Source organism: Drosophila novamexicana, unplaced genomic scaffold (assembly GCF_003285875.2).
Source record: "Drosophila novamexicana strain 15010-1031.04,08,12 unplaced genomic scaffold, DnovRS2.1 tig00000485-arrow-pilon, whole genome shotgun sequence".
Taxonomy (NCBI): Eukaryota; Metazoa; Arthropoda; class Insecta; order Diptera; family Drosophilidae; genus Drosophila; species Drosophila novamexicana.
This window is the reverse complement of record NW_020824808.1, coordinates 4,401,383-4,418,438: the sequence shown is the minus strand read 5'-3', so window position 1 is coordinate 4,418,438 and position 17,056 is coordinate 4,401,383. Positions and strand designations below refer to the sequence as shown.

Below are 17,056 nucleotides of genomic sequence, written 5' to 3'. Positions count from 1 at the left end.
AAATCATTTGTTATCGCGTGCTTTGCCCCTGCAAAGAAAGCAATTTAGAACTCGACGCGACGACCCTGTCGAATGGTTTTTAAAGGATATCCGAAGTTAATTAATTTTTTAAAGTTCAACTATGAACGAGCGGAGCTTAAAATCAACAATCAACGAGGCAAAATCTTGGACTTGATGTTGTCACTTGCATTATTTAATTTAGTTAGCTGTTGACTAAAAAACACAGAGCAACAACGAGAGAGAGAGAGAGACAGAGAGAGAGAGAGAGAGAGAGGGAAAGAGGAAGAGAGAGAGAGAGAGGTAGGACAGAGGAGGGCGAGTGTGAGAGAGGGGGCAATGCAGAGTTTACTAATTAAGTTTGAAGGGAATTGCACTTAATTTAGCTAAGTTGACAAGTAACCCAACTTGAAATTGATTCCGACTTGATTTCTGCAAAATGTTTGATGGAAAACTTAAAACAAATGAAGAAATGAAAATGTACTACATTTAAATAAATACATATGTACATATATTATAATTGTGTAAAATGTGTGTTTGAGTAATAAGAGTTTTATTGAACGTGCGAAGAATGTAGGGTAGAGTACTCTGAGTATATAAAATAGAATATAGAATATCGTATGAGCTTAAAGAGCAAGAAATCATAAAGTAAAGATAATAAATAAGAAATTCACTTTATATACGTACTTTTACTGGAACACAAAAATTCCTCTTCATTGAAAATTCTTCAGTTTTGTATCACGCTGGTACATCTAGTACTTTGTAAGGGTTTCTATAGGTCATATTAGCTGCTAGTCAGCTGTAAATTATCTTATCCATTTACTCATCACAAGCTTGACAGTGTTGAGCAACGGGGGAGAGTCCCTTTTAGAGCAAAGTTGATTGAAGACGGACGCAGGGTATTGTGAAATAAGGAAAGACGCATGCACATATAAAAATAAAAGACTAATACTGTTTTTGTATATTTATTGTGTGCGTATCAATTTTAAAGATATTATCTTCACCATTTTTGAATATTAATTTTAAAATATTATGGGAGTACACAGCAACAATATATACTTTAATTGTAAAGGTAATAAATTGGAATGGATAAATATTAAGCTCAATAGTATTTTATTTAAAAAAAAATTAGAATATAGGGTGCGGCTTAATCTTTTTTAAAAGGCTATCAAGTGACCATATTCCTTAGTAGAGTTGCAGTAATAATATATTGAGCCTGTTTTATATAAAGAATCCATAAAATAACCAATAAAATTTGTAGATAAACTTAATATAATAAACAGCTATCTTCCAGCTTGAATACACCAACGGAAAATATTCGAAAATTCCGCAAACAATTGTTGATAACCTTTCATGCCTATACATATATAATAAATGTAGATGGTTGACTTTAAACAATGTAAAACATTAGTTAAATTGCTAGCTATTTCATTTTAAGATTCCAATTAAAAAGCCATTGAGGCTTGTTGTTCCAATGTGCAGCCAACAGTGGCAGGCGTCCAGAGGAAAGACCCTAAACCACAACACGCCTCACAACAAAGCATTGCAATTAATACTTATATACTTCAATTAGAAAAAAGTCAACGTGACGCTAAAGTGAAAAGCGAAGGAAAAAAATAAAAATAAAAATATACTAAAGTAGAAAAAGAGCAGGAAAAGTGAAAATTGAAAGGGCAAGCGGGGCAAAAGCGCAACATGGTATGAGGCTAAAACTGGACTGAAACTGACTAATGGGGCCAGTTGTCAGGGCTGATACAATACGAATTCGAAACGCCAATGGCCAGTGGGTGTGCCCAACTCCTACGCTGTTAGGGCGCCGAAAAAAAGGACTGCAAAAACCGCGAAAACCGCTGGCAACTTCAATTTTTAAAGTAATTGCAATAAAGTTGAACAAATTTGTGCACAGCAACAATAGCTACGAAATTCTAACCTCAGGCGGCAGTAAAGGGGTGTTGTATGGGGAAGGGAAGGAATAGTCAAACATTTGAACATTGAACAATACAAAAAATGTTTTTTTTTCCTAGCCGACGCTGAATGCGAAAAAAATCAATAGAACCAGACAGCAGCGGCATGAATAAAAAGATGACGGCAAAAGAAGAAGTTAAATAGAACCAAAATGCAAAAAAAAGTTCAAAAAAAAAAATTTTTAAATTTCCCAAAATCATAAAAAAAGGCTACAGCAAACAAAATGTTGAAGCTGGAGTCTGGAATGGCCAAAAAGGTTTGCTACAATGTGCAAAACGCGTTTCGTCCGGAGGTTGTCGGAGCTGCAATTGCGAAAAAATTCACGTTTTCCGCCTAATTTTTTTGCAATTTCTTTTTTGTGTTTTCTGTCCTTTTTTTTTATTTTACTAGACAGCGTACTGGACATAGAAACTGCACCACCCAGCGGTCAAAGCGCTGCCAGAGTGTGAGTCGACGCTGCGGTCGGCGTCGCTGCCGCTGCGAAGGGGTTAAAAAAAATTTTGTTTTGATTTTTTTCCACTAGCAAAAAAAAATCATGAAGAGCTTTTCCCTGCTCTTTCAAATGTTTTGGCGCTGGTCAGCGGAAGAGAGAGAGAGAGCGAGAGAGAGAAAAGAGGCGATAGCCCGCGGTGGTTAGAGCAAGACAGCAAATGGCGCGCGCTGCTGCTGCGCTGTACCAATATTACAAATTTTTTTTGCCACTTTTCTTTGAGAATTTTTTTTTTGAAATTTCGTTTTGTTCCATTTTGCTGCGTGCTGCTGCTGCAAGCCGAACGCAGCGTCGGCGGCTGGCCGGAAGCTGGCGTGGGTCATGCGACGCCTTCATCTACAACTTGCTGTTGTTCTTGTTGTTGTTGTTGTTGCTGCTGCTGTTGTTGTTGTTGTTGTTGTTGTTGCTGTCGTTGGCTGGCTGGCGTGTTGGTTAGAGAGCACTTCCGTTCATGTGCCGGGCGCTGGAGCTGGCTCTGGTTCTGGTCATCTTCATCAGCAGCTGCCAACGCAGCACTGCAAGTTCGCTGTGCGTGTTTAAGAGTGTGCGTGTGTGTGTGTGTAGCTGTGTTTGCATTTTTTGTAGATATTTCTTCTACTTTTTCGTTTGTCCACCTACTAACTAGTCGTTGCTGCACACACACGCACACCCACACATTCACAGCCCACAACTCGCTTTCCAACACTGCTGCAGAGTTTGGGTGCTGTGCAACCAACAAAAACTAGCGTTACGTGGTTTACACACACACACCCACAAACACACACGCTGCTGCGTTTTCACACGCCGTGGCAACTCCCCTTTCGCTATGCAACACTTTTTTCTTCCACTTTTTCTTCACCCTTTTTGTTGGCAGCAGCGAAAGCCGCCGCATTTTTGCCGCTCGCCAACGCCGACGCTTTGACACCTTCGATTGTGTGTAACGCGGTTTTCTATTTCAATTGACACCCCCCCCCCCCCCCCCCCCCCCCCAATACATATATATAAATAACTGCCCATATAACTCCTATTTTTTCGCTATTGTCACTTCGATATTATTCGCCAGCGGTTTCAAATTGTGACAAGTCCAAAGATATGTTTATTTCTGTAAATTTTAGTTTTTTTCTATAAATATTTATTATTTTGAAAACTCATATTACCTCTAGATAAATGGGCAAATATTGTTCAAGTGAGTCTTTAAAAAAATATGGAATTTTAATTGATTTTAGTTCAAGTGAAATTTTTGTTGAATATTTCATTAATGGAATTCTTTATCTACTTTCAATTGTGTAAAATTATTCCATTTTAGTATGAATATAAAAATGCTATTTAAATATAAAGAATTTCAAAAAATGGTATAGTCAAGAATAAAACTAGAAAGTGAATTTGAGTAGGAACAAATAAATAAATAAATCTGTCTGAAAATATATGAAAATGTGGGAATTTTTCTTTTATTTTCGATTTTCAATCTCTATTAGGTTAAGGTAGATTTTGTAAGGCCTGTTTAGGTTAAACTTTACTTTATACCGGATTGTTATTAAGATACAACAAATAAAAAGGAAAATAGCATAATTATCGTACATTAAAATAAATAGAATTAAATAATTCAAACAATTAAAGTACATTTAAATTTTTTTTTAAATTTAATAGATATTTTAGATTGATATTCTTTTGAATTTTTCTTTCTAAGGCATTTACTTTTAAAGGACAAAATTCTGCCAGAATAATTAATAATACTTAATCTTATTTATAATAAACTAATTGCTCATCTTTTTGTTCTTATTCTATTTTAAATTTTATGACTAAATTTAATGACTAAATTTCATGCAGCATGCCAAGGATATTAGCGATTACAATCTTTGGCCACCGACGCCGCGCAGCCATCAGCATGCCAGCGAGCATCATCCGATGTCCCTGAAACAGGAATACGAGGTAAGTGGTGCAAGTGGTTTAAGTGGCATAAGCAAGTGCCGTTAAATGTCCATAGATTGTTGGCATTACTCTATGCCACATGCATAAAAACGATACCCACAGCAGCAGCAGCAGCAACAACAACGACAACAACAGCCAAAGTCAAACAAAAAAATTTCTAAAATTCGCGCGACTCGTCGTTTGCTTCTGGATTTGTTGTTTTTATTTAGACCCCACCATATCAGCCAGGGTTAGGTTCGTTGCTGTGTGCTATATTGTATACAAATAACTGTATTTGCTTGTTGTTGTAGTTGTTGCTCTGGATTTTCTTGTTGCATTTTCCTGGCATTTTGTTCTGGTTTTTTACCTTTTGTCTTTTTTGGCTGTTTTTTCTAAACATATCGAATATGTTTAGGCAATAGCAGACGCGGTTTTTATTTAGAGAGCATTTTTTTACGATGGTGTTTTAAAATATACTTCATTTTATTTGCCCTGTCGTAGGTCATGGCTGGCACAGAGACAGTGAGCGAGAGAGGGAGAAGAAGAGGGAAGGAGAGAGGGCGAGTGAGAGTGAGAGCTAGTCTCGAGGCTTTTAACCCATATTCACAATCGAGAGCAGAAGCCGCAGCTAAATTTTTCTATTTCTATTTCTATTTTTATGTGATTTTTGCCTCACTTTTTTCGCACTATTTTTATTTATATTTTCTCGTTTTGATTATGTTTTGTTTTCAACGCGAATTTTTGTCACGCATTCAATTTGAATTTTGTGGCGATTGTCAGATATTTGTCTGGGTCTTTGTTGGCCATAAATCGTTTTGACAACCACATTGAAAACATTTGCCCAACAATATTTTGGCTTAGATATTCATGTTTTTGTTTTTTTGTATGGCATTCATTTCATTTGATGTTGCTTTTGATTGTTGACCTTTTCAATTCGTTTATATTTCAATTTTGGCTTTTTATGCGCAATCATTAGAAATTTATTTTATTATTTTGACAGTTGCATTTTATTGGCTTTCAATGAAACCAACTATTATTTAATAATGATTAAAAAATAATTGTTCATTGATTTTATAAAACAACTGCTTGCTTAAAAGTCAGCTAAATTATAGGTTTTTGAGTGGTTCTCTAAATTGAAGTTTTGCAGTCAAGAATGAAATAAATGTTTTTTACTTTTTGTTAAATTTAATTTGGAGGAGCATCGAGGAGTTTGATGTTTGATGTTGACAATTTAGCTTTTAATGCAGTGGAATACATTTAATTGCGATAGTTAATTATACATTTCTTAAGTAATTTTTAAAGCTCTAATGCGGCTTCCTGTTGAAAAGAAGATTGTTTAGTTTAGAGTTAAAGATTCAAGACCAAACATAGCTACTCTCTATATAAAGATCTCTACAAATGTCAATATTAGTCGCATTTAAACAACTACTTATTAAGACACTCAGGAGCTTTATGTACCAAGAGGTTGGTTTTCTATTTTTTATAAATTTACTCTGCTTTTATATCTGCCAACTCTTCAATGCCATCTGATTTTCTTTACTTTTCAGGCCAAAATGAATGATCACCACCATCACACTAATCTGCAAAAAGGTGAGTTGAGATAGCAAACCGTATCGAAAATGAACTGTGCCCCCCTCCACGCCGCTACTCTGGCCCCATGCAATGACCTGCCCCAAAACTGGAATAGCTGACCCAGGCAACTAAGGCTACTAGTTGATTAGTTCATGGCTCCGCTGCTTAATTAATTGCTCACAAAAACAACAAACGATAATCACGAATCTCGAGCAGATATGTGGTTTCATGGAGAGCGCGCGCGACTTCAGATTGCAATCTGAAACGAAAAATGCATACGTTGCATATAAAAGTTAAATTGCAACACGCGTGCGGCATGATGATAGCGAAGACAAAGGCGAGCGGACAATGTGGCCCCATTCAGCAAAGGACAGATACACCCCAGATACTCCCACGAAAAATTGACCTTTAACTGAAAGAACGGCAGCAGCAATAACAAGAACAACAACAACAATTGGCAACAAGATGCTTACAACATGTTTACATAAATTCCTAAAATGCAAACAACATCTTTGTGCACAGCAACAACAACAATAGCAATAAGAACAGCAGCAGCAACGGCGGCAACATTGACAGCAACACGCTCCAAAAGGGTTTTCGGTAAACGGGTTCGATATCGGGTTAGTAGCTCCGTTGGCGGCAATGATCTCGACCCGATAATGTCAACGCTAGGCAATTGGCCAATAACATTGTTGTTGCTGTTGCTGCCGTTGATGTTGCTGCTGCTGCGATAAGCATCAGCAGCAACATTGCGGGCAACAATGTAGATGTAGATGTATCTATGCGATTCATTGGCTTTTACTTGTACGCCTGTTGGCTTTTACCTGTACAAATTAACAATACGGACGGCTTCAACTATGTTGGCCATGACTGGACTAAGACTTTGCCTGACTGCAACTAGCATGTAGTAGCTCATATTGCTGCACCCAAAAAAACTAAAATAAAACAAGTAAGAGGTTCTAGTCGGGAGCTCCCGACTAGGGGATACCCTGAACCCTCTTCTTCCAATATCAAATGCATATATATATTCTATTTTAGAAGCTATATGTCAAGTTTGTTGACTCTGGCTCTTATTATTTACCAAAATTGCACAAAAAACAGGATATCAATATCGATTCTTATCGGTTCCTTGGAAACGGAGTAAGTTATCGATTATCGGAAACAAACTCGATCTGCGCGGAACCTAGGAGCATCTACATCTAAAATTTCAAGTCTCTAGCTCTTATAGGTTCTGAGATCCTTGCGTTCATACATACGGACGGACGGACGGACGGACAGACGGACGGACGGACGGACAGACGGACGGACATGGCTAGATCGACTCGGCTATTGGTGCTGATCAAGAATATATATATAGTTTATGGGGTCGGAGATGCTTCCTTCTGCCTGTTACATACATTTGGATTTTGCACAAATACAATATACCCTTATACCCATTTTTAATGGGTTCAGGGTATAAAAATCCAACCCAAATATTATTATTCAGTAATGGGATACATGTTTTAATTATTAAGCATTTTATAGGCTTAATAAAAGAGCTTAAGTGTATTAAAAACAATGTGTATTCAGTTCCAATCATTGGAACATCTAACATATTCATTTTTATATCAGATATGCTAGATGTGCGTTCATGGTAGAAATCAAATGTAGCCCTCAACTTATATATGAAAATATGCAAGACATGCAGTATTTTCAGTAGAGCGGACAGTAAAAAAAATGTTGAAATTGTGTGACAAAGCTAACTTTGAGCCAATACAGCCCAGGATTTGGAGTCAGGTTTACAAACTGAACCCCAGACCAGGTAGTTGGTTCTTAGTTAAGACTTAATCAAACTGAAACAAATTATAGATAGTATATTATTGTTAAACTCCACTCCACTCCTGCCAAGCAACATTTTAAACGGATTCGATTAGATTTGTGGCAAGGAGCTCATCCAAAATAGTTATAATTAGAGCAAACTTAGCTGAACATTTTTACTTTTAAGAAGGGTTCTTCAATGAAGTCCATATTTCAATCTCAGTTTTGATTATATATCTTCACAAAATTAATATCTCTGATTTTCTTTGAGTGTATCTGTTGGTCTGGCTGTTGCTTGTGCCCGTTCATTCAGTTTGGACAACTTTGCGGAGCTGGCGCCATTCACCCGCCTGTAATTAACACTAAAAATGTTGAACAACTTGAGTAGCCTTTGCTACCAATTTGGTGGCAACAATTGTCTGCAAATGTTTTATTAGAAATGCTTTCGACATGCCAACGGGGCGCGTCGACTGCCTCAGCTGCCGCAGCCGCCTCGGCTGACCCAACTGTAGCAGTCGGTAATCCTCTCCAGACTGGCCAGACTCAGCATTTTAGCTCATCAACAGATTCACACAATTTTTGCACGCAAATGCGCCAGGCACTCAATTATAGAAAGATGGATGGGTTAGATGGATAAATGGAACCCAGGCATAAAAAATATTTGAAAAAATATAAAAATTGTGAAACTATTTTCACATAAACTGGAACTCAGCTCGCGCGCGATTTCCCAGTGGCAATCAGAGCGGCCAAGTTTAATTAGAGAAGCCAGCGAACGTCGCGGTGCAGGAACATGGGCGGAGGGGTAAGTGGCACGCTGCTGGCCAGGTGGCAGGTGGCAGGTTGCAGTTGGCAGGCTGGCGGCAACGTGATGTGAGTGAACGTCGGCAACTTCAACAGAGACGCGCGGCATGACTTGTACCCGACTCAATTCGACTCGTTTCGACTGACAGCCGTGGCAACATTAGATGGCGCCACGGCTGACACAATTCAACAGCAACTGAAGCAAACAACTCAATTGCAGGTCACTTTCTGGATGACAACCGTCTGGAGCATCATGCGGCGGTCGCCGGACAAGGTAAGTCCTAAAACCGCAAGTCAAAGTTTTACCTTTTAAGGTCCTGCAACACTTGTCAACAAGTTTTCTAATGCTTTTCATGTTTTTTACTCTTGTTAAGGACTTAAAAGAGAAACTAAGAAACATAAATGATGAGAAAGCTTTGAAAAGTCTAGTCTAAATTCAGAAAGTTTTGGATGTTATTTAAGTTCAAACTAAAACTAAGTTTATCTTAACATGCACATATAACTAGATAGAAAACCTCGGAGATACTCCGTTCTGTACAAAATTTGTTTTAAATATGTATATATTTTACACATAAAATCATTTTTTTCATATCTAGTAATATGAGAGAGACAGATTTGTATATATAGAGAATAAAATGAGTGAGGCATAAGAGATAGTGAGAGAATGGGAAGGAGCGAGAGAGAGCATTAGAATAATTAGATTTTCAATGCAACTTATTCAACACTTAAGATCAAAGCATGAAAATCTGTATACGTTACTTGAATTCTTGAGAATCACAAGGTAAGGCAATATTGAAAAATACTTTTTTAGTTCTGAGAAACTGAAATTATCTTCTTTTGCGCATGGTATAAGAGAGTCTTAAATATTCGTGCAAAGGAATTGCTAATTTAACATCGTTTTTGAGATCATACAATGCGTATATAGCCCGGCCTTGCCCGAACTAAAGTTAGCATCGACAATTTTACTCAAAGTTAAGTTAAATACAAATTATAATAGCAATTTAAAAAACTCATTGAATGGGATGAAAATTTCTATATTTTTAAAGCATTCTCTCTAATTTTAAATTTTCATTTTTATCTTAACTGATAGTTTATTTAATTTTCAATTATAATTATCTAATCAATTTTCTCAACAGGCAGCCTGGGACTTGGTAGCGCCGTCAATGGCTCTGGCCCTGGCCCTGGCGGTGGCAACTCTGGCCTCGGCGGCGGCTCGCATCATGGCAACCATGCCTCCGCCGCCGCTGCGGCTGCAGCGCATCATCACAACAATGCAGTGGCAGCTGCATCAGCGGCCGCGCTGCTCGTCGTCCCTCAGCCGATTAATGCCAGCAAAATGGGCGGTCCCGGTGTGGGCGCTGGCGGTGGACATGCCCCCGCCGGCGGCAGTGGACGCAAGTATCAATGCAAAATGTGCCCGCAGGTAAGTGAAGCCCCTTTGTTCCCGCTGCTATTTGCATTGCACTTAACTGTTAAGTTAACTGTTAAGTTAAAGCTATAAGGCTTATCAATATTTTGGCCGACGGCCTTGCGTAAATTGGCCGTGCAGCAAAGTGTTGACAACAGCTCGGGACAACGATATGACAACCTTTGTTTACAATTTTCCAGTTCATTTGTTTGCAACAAAGTTTCGAATTTCATTCGACCCGTCTCGGTTTCTTGCCCCTCGCGCCGTGCGCTGTGCTCTGCGCCCTGTGCCCTGTTTCCATATCAAGTGCAGTTTTTCCCACATTTCATTCAACTTCAGTTTTTGGCGGCTAACGCACTCGGCCAGAAACAGAGCTGGACAGAAATGGTGTAAATGACACTCAAGCTGCGGCCAACAGATGCTGCAGCTGCTCATAAAATGTCAAATATGCATCGACAAGTATGCTTGTGTGTTTGTGAGAGAGAGTACATACATGTGTGCATGTGTGTCTGTAATCGTCAGTGTGTTAATTGCAGCTAATTGAGCTTATTGTTTTTAACGGTTTCGCTTTTTTCCCATTTTTTTGGTTGACCAGTGGCAGGTGGTGGTTTTCGCCAGATTTTCGGAGCGTTAAGCTAGTGATATGCGTGGGACATATTACCGGGTGGGCTCTTAAAGAGAGAGTTTCTTGGAAGCTTAAAAGTTCTTTAAGCTGAAAACCTGCAAATGTCGTTTCATCCGAATATGCTTACTTTATGCTTAGTTTACATTATTACATTGCACATGTCAATAAAAAATCAATTAAATAAGCTGTTCATACAACAGACATTCAGTTGCTTGCCATGCTTGATATGCGAAGAGTTTTAAAGTTGTATAGTAAGGTATCGTATTGCATAGTGGTTTACTGGTACAGATCCCCATATTTCTAATAGGTGACATTAGATATTATGAAAAACAAATGACTTTACTCAGAAAACAAGAATCTAATATTTTCAATTGAATGCTTACAATTCTAATATGAAACAAGTAAATAAAAATATGTTGTGGAAAGATTATATTATACGCACATTTTCGGGTATTTTGCGCGAACCTACAGAGTTTATAATTTAGTCAGCTTTATTGAGCTTCTCGTTAAGGCTAGCATTTAAATAGCACTAAAATATCAAGTGCATTAGTAAAACAAAAACAGAAATCTTTTGTATTTAATAAATCAAATAAGCTCAAGGGCAATTAAAAAAAAACACAAACATTAAAAAACTGTTAAGAATTTATACAATATGCTGCTTATACGTGAGTGTGTGTGTTTGTTTTTTTGCTTGTTAAAAAGATCGAACAAATGAAAGTAAATTGAACAACGCCCCGAGAGAAAAGCAAAAAATAATATGTATGTAGGAATAGCAAAAATTGTTGTAATTGTTGTTGGTGTTATGTATATTTTTGGGCAACAGCCGCAGCAAGAACGGCAACGAAAATTTGTTGTCCATTGGACGAATGATATGTCGGCCAGATATGCCACACCCAGAACGCCCACAAATTGTGGTGCGGAGCTAACAGCTTTTGCAGCGTGCGCTGATGAGCGACAGTGTATGTACGTTTGCTAGTAAGTGTGTGTGTGTATGTGTGTGTGTGTGTGTGTGTGTGTGTGTGTGTGTGTGTGTGTGTGTGTGTGTGTGTGTGTGTGTGTGTGTGTGTAGGCGACTGATGATGTTGATGACGCTGCTGAAAAGCCAGCAACAATAACAACAGTAACGGCAACAGCAACAGGGGCGAGGAGGTGTTCATTTGTGCGAGGCGAAGTGAAATAGCAGCATGCCTAAAAGTATGCTGTGAACATTTTTTTGTAGCAGCCGCTGCGTGCGAGTGAATTCACAGTTCTGCGAGTGTATGTACGGGTGTGTGTGTGTGCGTGTGTGTATGTCAAATTCATGTTTCTTTTTGTAGCTCACACGCATGCATATAAATTTATGAGTGTGTGCGTGTGTGTGAGCTGCACTACTGAAAATTAGTGCGTTTCTACGCTCAAAAGCGTCTGCTGGTCTGTTGCTACGTTTTTAATTACCCACACTTGGCATTTTTTTACGGCGCTGCTTTGGCAGTCTCCTTGTTGTCCTTGTTGTTGTTGTTGCTGTTGTTGCCAATGCAGCTAAAGCTTCAATTGGAATTACTTCACTTGGCACTCGCATCTGCGTTGTAGCAGCAGCAGCAGCAGCAAAAACTTTTTGTCTTCTTTAATGCCTTTGACTGGCCACATCTACGTATCCATATAGTATAGCATGTGCACGGGTGACTGTTTGCGTGTGTGTGTATGTGTCAGGTACAGCTGCAGTCAGCCTATCATGTTAGTGTGCGCTGGCCTGCTTTCTCGTTTTTTTTTTTTTGGCTCTGCTTTTTAACTCTGAAAAAGGAGGGGCAAGTGTTACTTTTGCAATTTTGTTGTTTTTGGCCAAAAAATTATGTGCTAGAGTATGGGCAGGTAGTAGATGGTATACTTATATGCTTCTCGCTTTATGACGTTATTAAATTATGCTGTGTGAAATCAGTGCAATTATGTTGATGCGATTTTAATTCAATAATGCAGCTGCAAAAACATGAAATTCTAAGCTAATTACTTCTATATGAGTGATGCTGTCTTTGCCTTTGACAAATATGCAACACGATTAATATATTTGTAAAAAAGTTTTATGCAAATGTAAACCGAACTTATCTGCATCAAGATATTAGTTTAATTTAAAATTTAGGATTAGCGATAAAATGTTTTTAAGGCTCATACATTACTTAAGCAAAAATCTCAATATATATAAATTTTTGTGCCTGAAAAATATTCAATATTAAAAAAAAAAGACGCGTAGCTGCGCCCACTAGCCAAAAAAAGGCTCTGCTTACATAAAATTACATAAAAAGAATGAACGGAAGTGCGCACACAAGTATGCACATTTTTTGCACTGCGTTTATTATTAGCGCACGCATAACATGTGGATGCATGTGTGTGCTGCATTAAATTGCTGCTGCCTTTTAGGCGCCTACCCCCAACCCAATGCACCTCTACCCGCGTTATGCCCCTTTTATTATTTTTCACAGCAATTTTTTAGTTACATTTGCGTTTATTTTTTGTTTTTTTTTGGTTTTATGCATTCAGTCAACTTGCTCAGCTGCCCAGCTACATGCTATGCACTAACACAATTACACACGCACAGAAAAGCCACTGAAGCACTGGCCATGCCGCATGTGCAGCCCGAAGAGTGTGATGAACGGCGGTTTGTCGGGTGCTGCTCAAATAGCTCACACTATCAATTAGTAAAATTACATGCGAAAAACGAGCACAAAATGTTGTGCCACGTTAGGCAAAAAACAAAAAAAAAATAGAAAAAATTATAAACTGCATAAAAAAAGTTTAGCGCACACTCATGCCGCACACACGCATGTGTACTTGTTGTCTGTAATTCCCCTCATTTAATTAACAATAAAAATAGGCTAAAAAGTCCAAAAAAAAGTTAAAACTGTAAGCGATTATGCATACATGCCGCACACACGCACACACACTCCCACAAACACGTACATACATTGCGCGCGTGCCATTTGTTAAACAATTTTAACACGCGCCCCCAAGTAGGCAACGTTTTTGCCAAACTGCGCGGCTTACACTACGCACAGACACACACACACTCAGGCACACAGGCATGCCGAGCGCCAGGCATTAACATTTTATCCAATATAATGCATGAAATATGTAAACTATTTTTGTATTTATTTTTATTGTTGTTGTTGATTTTTGTTATTTTTATGTTTTTTTTCGCTTTTTGCCATTTTTCCTGTCCCCGTATTGGTGGCCCCTGCGTATTGTCATTGCCCCTGCGTATGCATGTATGCGTGCCCACGTATGTGTGTGTGTCCGTGCGTTTGTGTGGGTAGTGGTCAGCGGCCTTTGGCATTAGCATTTGGTTAATGTTAACGAGTGTCGCCCTCTATCGACCGAAAAAAGTTTACCTCACATGCATTTTTAGTGCGGTTAGCAACAGTACACACAAACGCAGACGCACACACACACACACACACACACACACACACACACACACACACACACACAGAGAACAGACACGCACGCAGGCAAATCTATGACAGCTATCTCGCGTCCACAGCTTTTGCCATCTCTTTCGATTGCAGTCTGTAGCTTGTTTATTTTTAATTTTATTATATGTACATTATTTTTCCAATGCATTGACGTGTGCGACTGTGTGCGTGTGTGTGTCTATTTATGCACTTGACCGTTGCATTAAAGTGCTTTGTTTTGTTTTGCTTGTATTTTGCATTTTTTATGAAATCATTCACTTTTTTCTAGCCTGAACTCTACACTCAGCAAATTGTTTTTAAAACGGCTAGTTTTTTAGTTTTGTTTATTTTTTTATTATTGTATTAACGCTTCGAACAACATATTTATTTACATGGAAGTGTATGCAGTTTATGTTGTGCTTACTGCTTAAAATAATATTAATATTCAACATGCAGCAAAACATTCGAGCGAAATAACAATGTTATATTCTTAGATTTAATCAATTTTGTAAATTCAAAAAAGGTTACACTTTTAGCCGTTTTATTGCTCATAAAGTGATATGTAAAGTTAATTAAATTCGCAAATAATTGATTACTTTTTCTGCTCTAGCAACTTATATTAACAAATAGTCCAAATTCCACTTGAATGAAACACTATAAATATGAATATAAATTTCATGTTAATATAAATAAACCATTTTCCATTTTTTGAAAGGTACTTTAAATTCTGCTCGTGGGCCTTGGAAGATTGCCATAAAAACAGATTTTTTAATCTTCCAATCTTTTAAAATTCTCAAGTTTGGCCTTTCTTCACGTCTCTTTATATTATATATATATTGAAAAATTAATCAATTGATTGTTGCAAAATCCTTTAGCATTTTATTGAAAAGCCACAAGATTTATAACCCAAATTAAATAGTTTTTTCTTCACGAAAAATGCCAAGTCTCATTGTATAAAATAAAAAGAATTAGTAGGAATTTTTGACAAGTATTCACTGTTCCACATTTTCCTGGACACCTTATTATTCCAAGTGCGGTTTACTTTAGGTTTCAACGAGTTTTTTTTCTGCAGGCGCTGTTTATATGCACATATATAAAACACACTCATTTCTGTAAAACCAGCTGTGGTGTTATAAGGTTAATGATAAGCGCATTGTTCTCAAATCACAATTAACCAAAACAAGCTAATAGTCTATGGATATATTAACTAGCTCTTGGAAAATTATAAAATTACAAGGCTAACGGCTATTGGCTACTATATTCCATCAATTTGTCAGATTGTTAACTAACTTGCATATAGAGCCCGCCTCAGTCAGCGAGATTAACCTATTGAAGAGAAACGGACTTCTATAAAATAAAACAGAGAAAGACTTCGTGACTTCGAGAGTAACCTACCATCGATCTAAAATAGGTTTTCACGGATTGCCAGCTTGGTGAATGGTAATTTTCACGTTTCCACTCTTCATCATCCAGCGAACAAGCTGGCAGCAGCGGCTCCACCTCAAGGAATTGAGCCCAGAAGCCGGGCGATTGGAGCAGCAAAACGCGCAGCACCTGCTGCCAGAGCACAATGTTACTCAGATTCAGATCGACATCGTCGAAGAGTGTTGGGGCAAATATGACGGCAATATTATTAATAGACATCTTTACGGCTGGGCTCTGGGCAATGCGCTGCCAGTGCAGCATGAGAAAGGCCAGTGTGTCACGATGTGATTGTGGCAGATCCACCATGGCCAGATACAATGGCTCCTCAGCAGCCAGCGGATCGGTCTGTTGTGTAGCCAGCACAAAGTCGCGTCTGTGGTACATGGGTATCAGGGGGCGTTCCAGCGAGCGCAGAAACTCCTTCACACAACAGCATAGCGTGTGCGTGTCCTTATCGCCCAGATGTGGCGTTGCCTTGCCACGCAGCAGCTTGTGTCGCAAACGCTTGACCTTCTCCCTGGTGGAGGAGACGCGATACAGACCCTCCTGCTCCAGGCCGCGCCCCTCAATTTCTGTCACACAGTGGACTATCAGGGCAGGCACCAAGGGAGCCGCACGTGGCACAAAGTCGCTCAAGTGGCCGCGCTTCGTGCTGACCAGAGGCTGTGGTATGCAGTTAACCGTGAGCTGGCTGCAGCAGTCCGTGTGGCAGCGCAGCGGACAGTCGCGGCACCTCAAACTGGCCACCGCAAAGCGTATGCTGCAAGAAGCCGGAGCATGCAACACACTTACAGATATTCAAGCTGTGGCACCCACTCACCGTTTGTTGCACTGCACACAATTGCCCACATTGGAGTAGTAGACCTTCAGCTTGAAGTTGTGCTGGCGCAGCAACAGCTGCGGCGACTGTGGATAGGCGGATGCGTAGAAATCGTCACGTTGCAAGGATAGCTCATCGCTGCCATTGGGATTCATGTGAATGCGCAGACGATCATCCAGCAGCGAGTCCATCGACTGCTCATCGTACATGCGAAACTCTCTGCTCAGATCATTGTATGAATTATATTCGCGGCGCAAACGATCCTTGGTCTGCATTGCAGCGCGTTATGGCAACAACTAACCAAATTGCAATTCTCGCGCACTCAACGATTGGCGTCTGTTTTGCCCAGTTATCGCCAACTTCTGATACTTAACCACATATGTATACCTCGCCCACCCATGTACTCACCAAATCAGCTGTCACTTTTCATTGAGTCAGCTGCCTGGCTGCCAATATTTTTCCAGCAAAAGTTAACTTCGCAGAATGTTTACCTATTGCTTGTCGCCCGACTTCAACAACGATTTCGAGTTGAACGGCTCGTCTCAATAGTCTCTCGCAGTACTGAACCGCACTCAAACAATGACTAAAGAAAAAGTTACAATTCAGAATATAATGGAAACGCAGACGCTTCACTCGATGACAGCTCAGTAAAACTGAAGCTGTTTTTTGATTAGACAACTAAAACGAATTTGTAAGCATCGATGCTGCTACGATATATTGCTCAAAATCATCGTATGACTATTTTGAAAACAATCTTCAAAACATTTACAAGAACATGATCTTTATAACTTGATAAGTCTTTGAGAAATAGGACTAGAATATTTTCAAGGCTTTTTTAGGATTTATC

General features: G+C 39.0%; 2 protein-coding genes across 5 annotated transcripts in view; one reads left to right on the top strand and one right to left on the bottom strand.

The window, feature by feature from the left end:
* The window catches only part of LOC115761647 (zinc finger protein rotund), a 41,864-nt gene that overhangs the window by 11,281 nt on the left and 13,527 nt on the right, over positions 1–17,056 (top strand). The window contains exons 4-7 of the mRNA XM_030703482.1: positions 4,259–4,360; positions 5,887–5,929; positions 8,730–8,783; positions 9,646–9,932. Of these exons, the coding sequence (XP_030559342.1) occupies positions 4,259–4,360; positions 5,887–5,929; positions 8,730–8,783; positions 9,646–9,932 (486 nt within the window). The remainder of the gene's footprint in view (positions 1–4,258; positions 4,361–5,886; positions 5,930–8,729; positions 8,784–9,645; positions 9,933–17,056) is intronic.
* On the bottom strand, positions 14,832–16,856 carry LOC115761648 (GTPase-activating protein RacGAP84C). Of its 4 annotated transcripts, XM_030703487.1 has the most exons (4): positions 16,618–16,856; positions 16,210–16,428; positions 15,360–16,149; positions 15,263–15,311 (listed from the first exon to the last, which is right to left on the bottom strand). In XM_030703487.1, exons 2-4 carry the CDS (start codon positions 16,416–16,418, stop codon positions 15,291–15,293), a joined length of 1,020 nt encoding a protein of 339 aa, XP_030559347.1. In that variant the 5' UTR covers positions 16,419–16,428; positions 16,618–16,856; the 3' UTR covers positions 15,263–15,290. The 4 variants fall into 4 exon arrangements, with proteins under 4 accessions (XP_030559346.1, XP_030559345.1, XP_030559347.1 ...); XM_030703486.1 differs by having other exon boundaries at positions 14,832–15,308; positions 16,210–16,856; XM_030703485.1 differs by having other exon boundaries at positions 14,836–15,290; positions 16,210–16,855.

Excerpts from the sequence above, each read along its gene's own strand:
- LOC115761648 (XM_030703484.1), bottom strand. The coding sequence starts at position 16,484 with ATGCAGACCAAGGATCGTTTGCGCCGCGAATATAATTCATACAATGAT. Across the intron at positions 16,150-16,209 it reads TGTGTGCAGTGCAACAAACG|CATACGCTTTGCGGTGGCCA; the intron begins GTGAGTGGGTGC and ends GGCTTCTTGCAG. Across the intron at positions 15,312-15,359 it reads AAACCTATTTTAGATCGATG|AAGTCCGTTTCTCTTCAATA; the intron begins GTAGGTTACTCT and ends TTTATTTTATAG.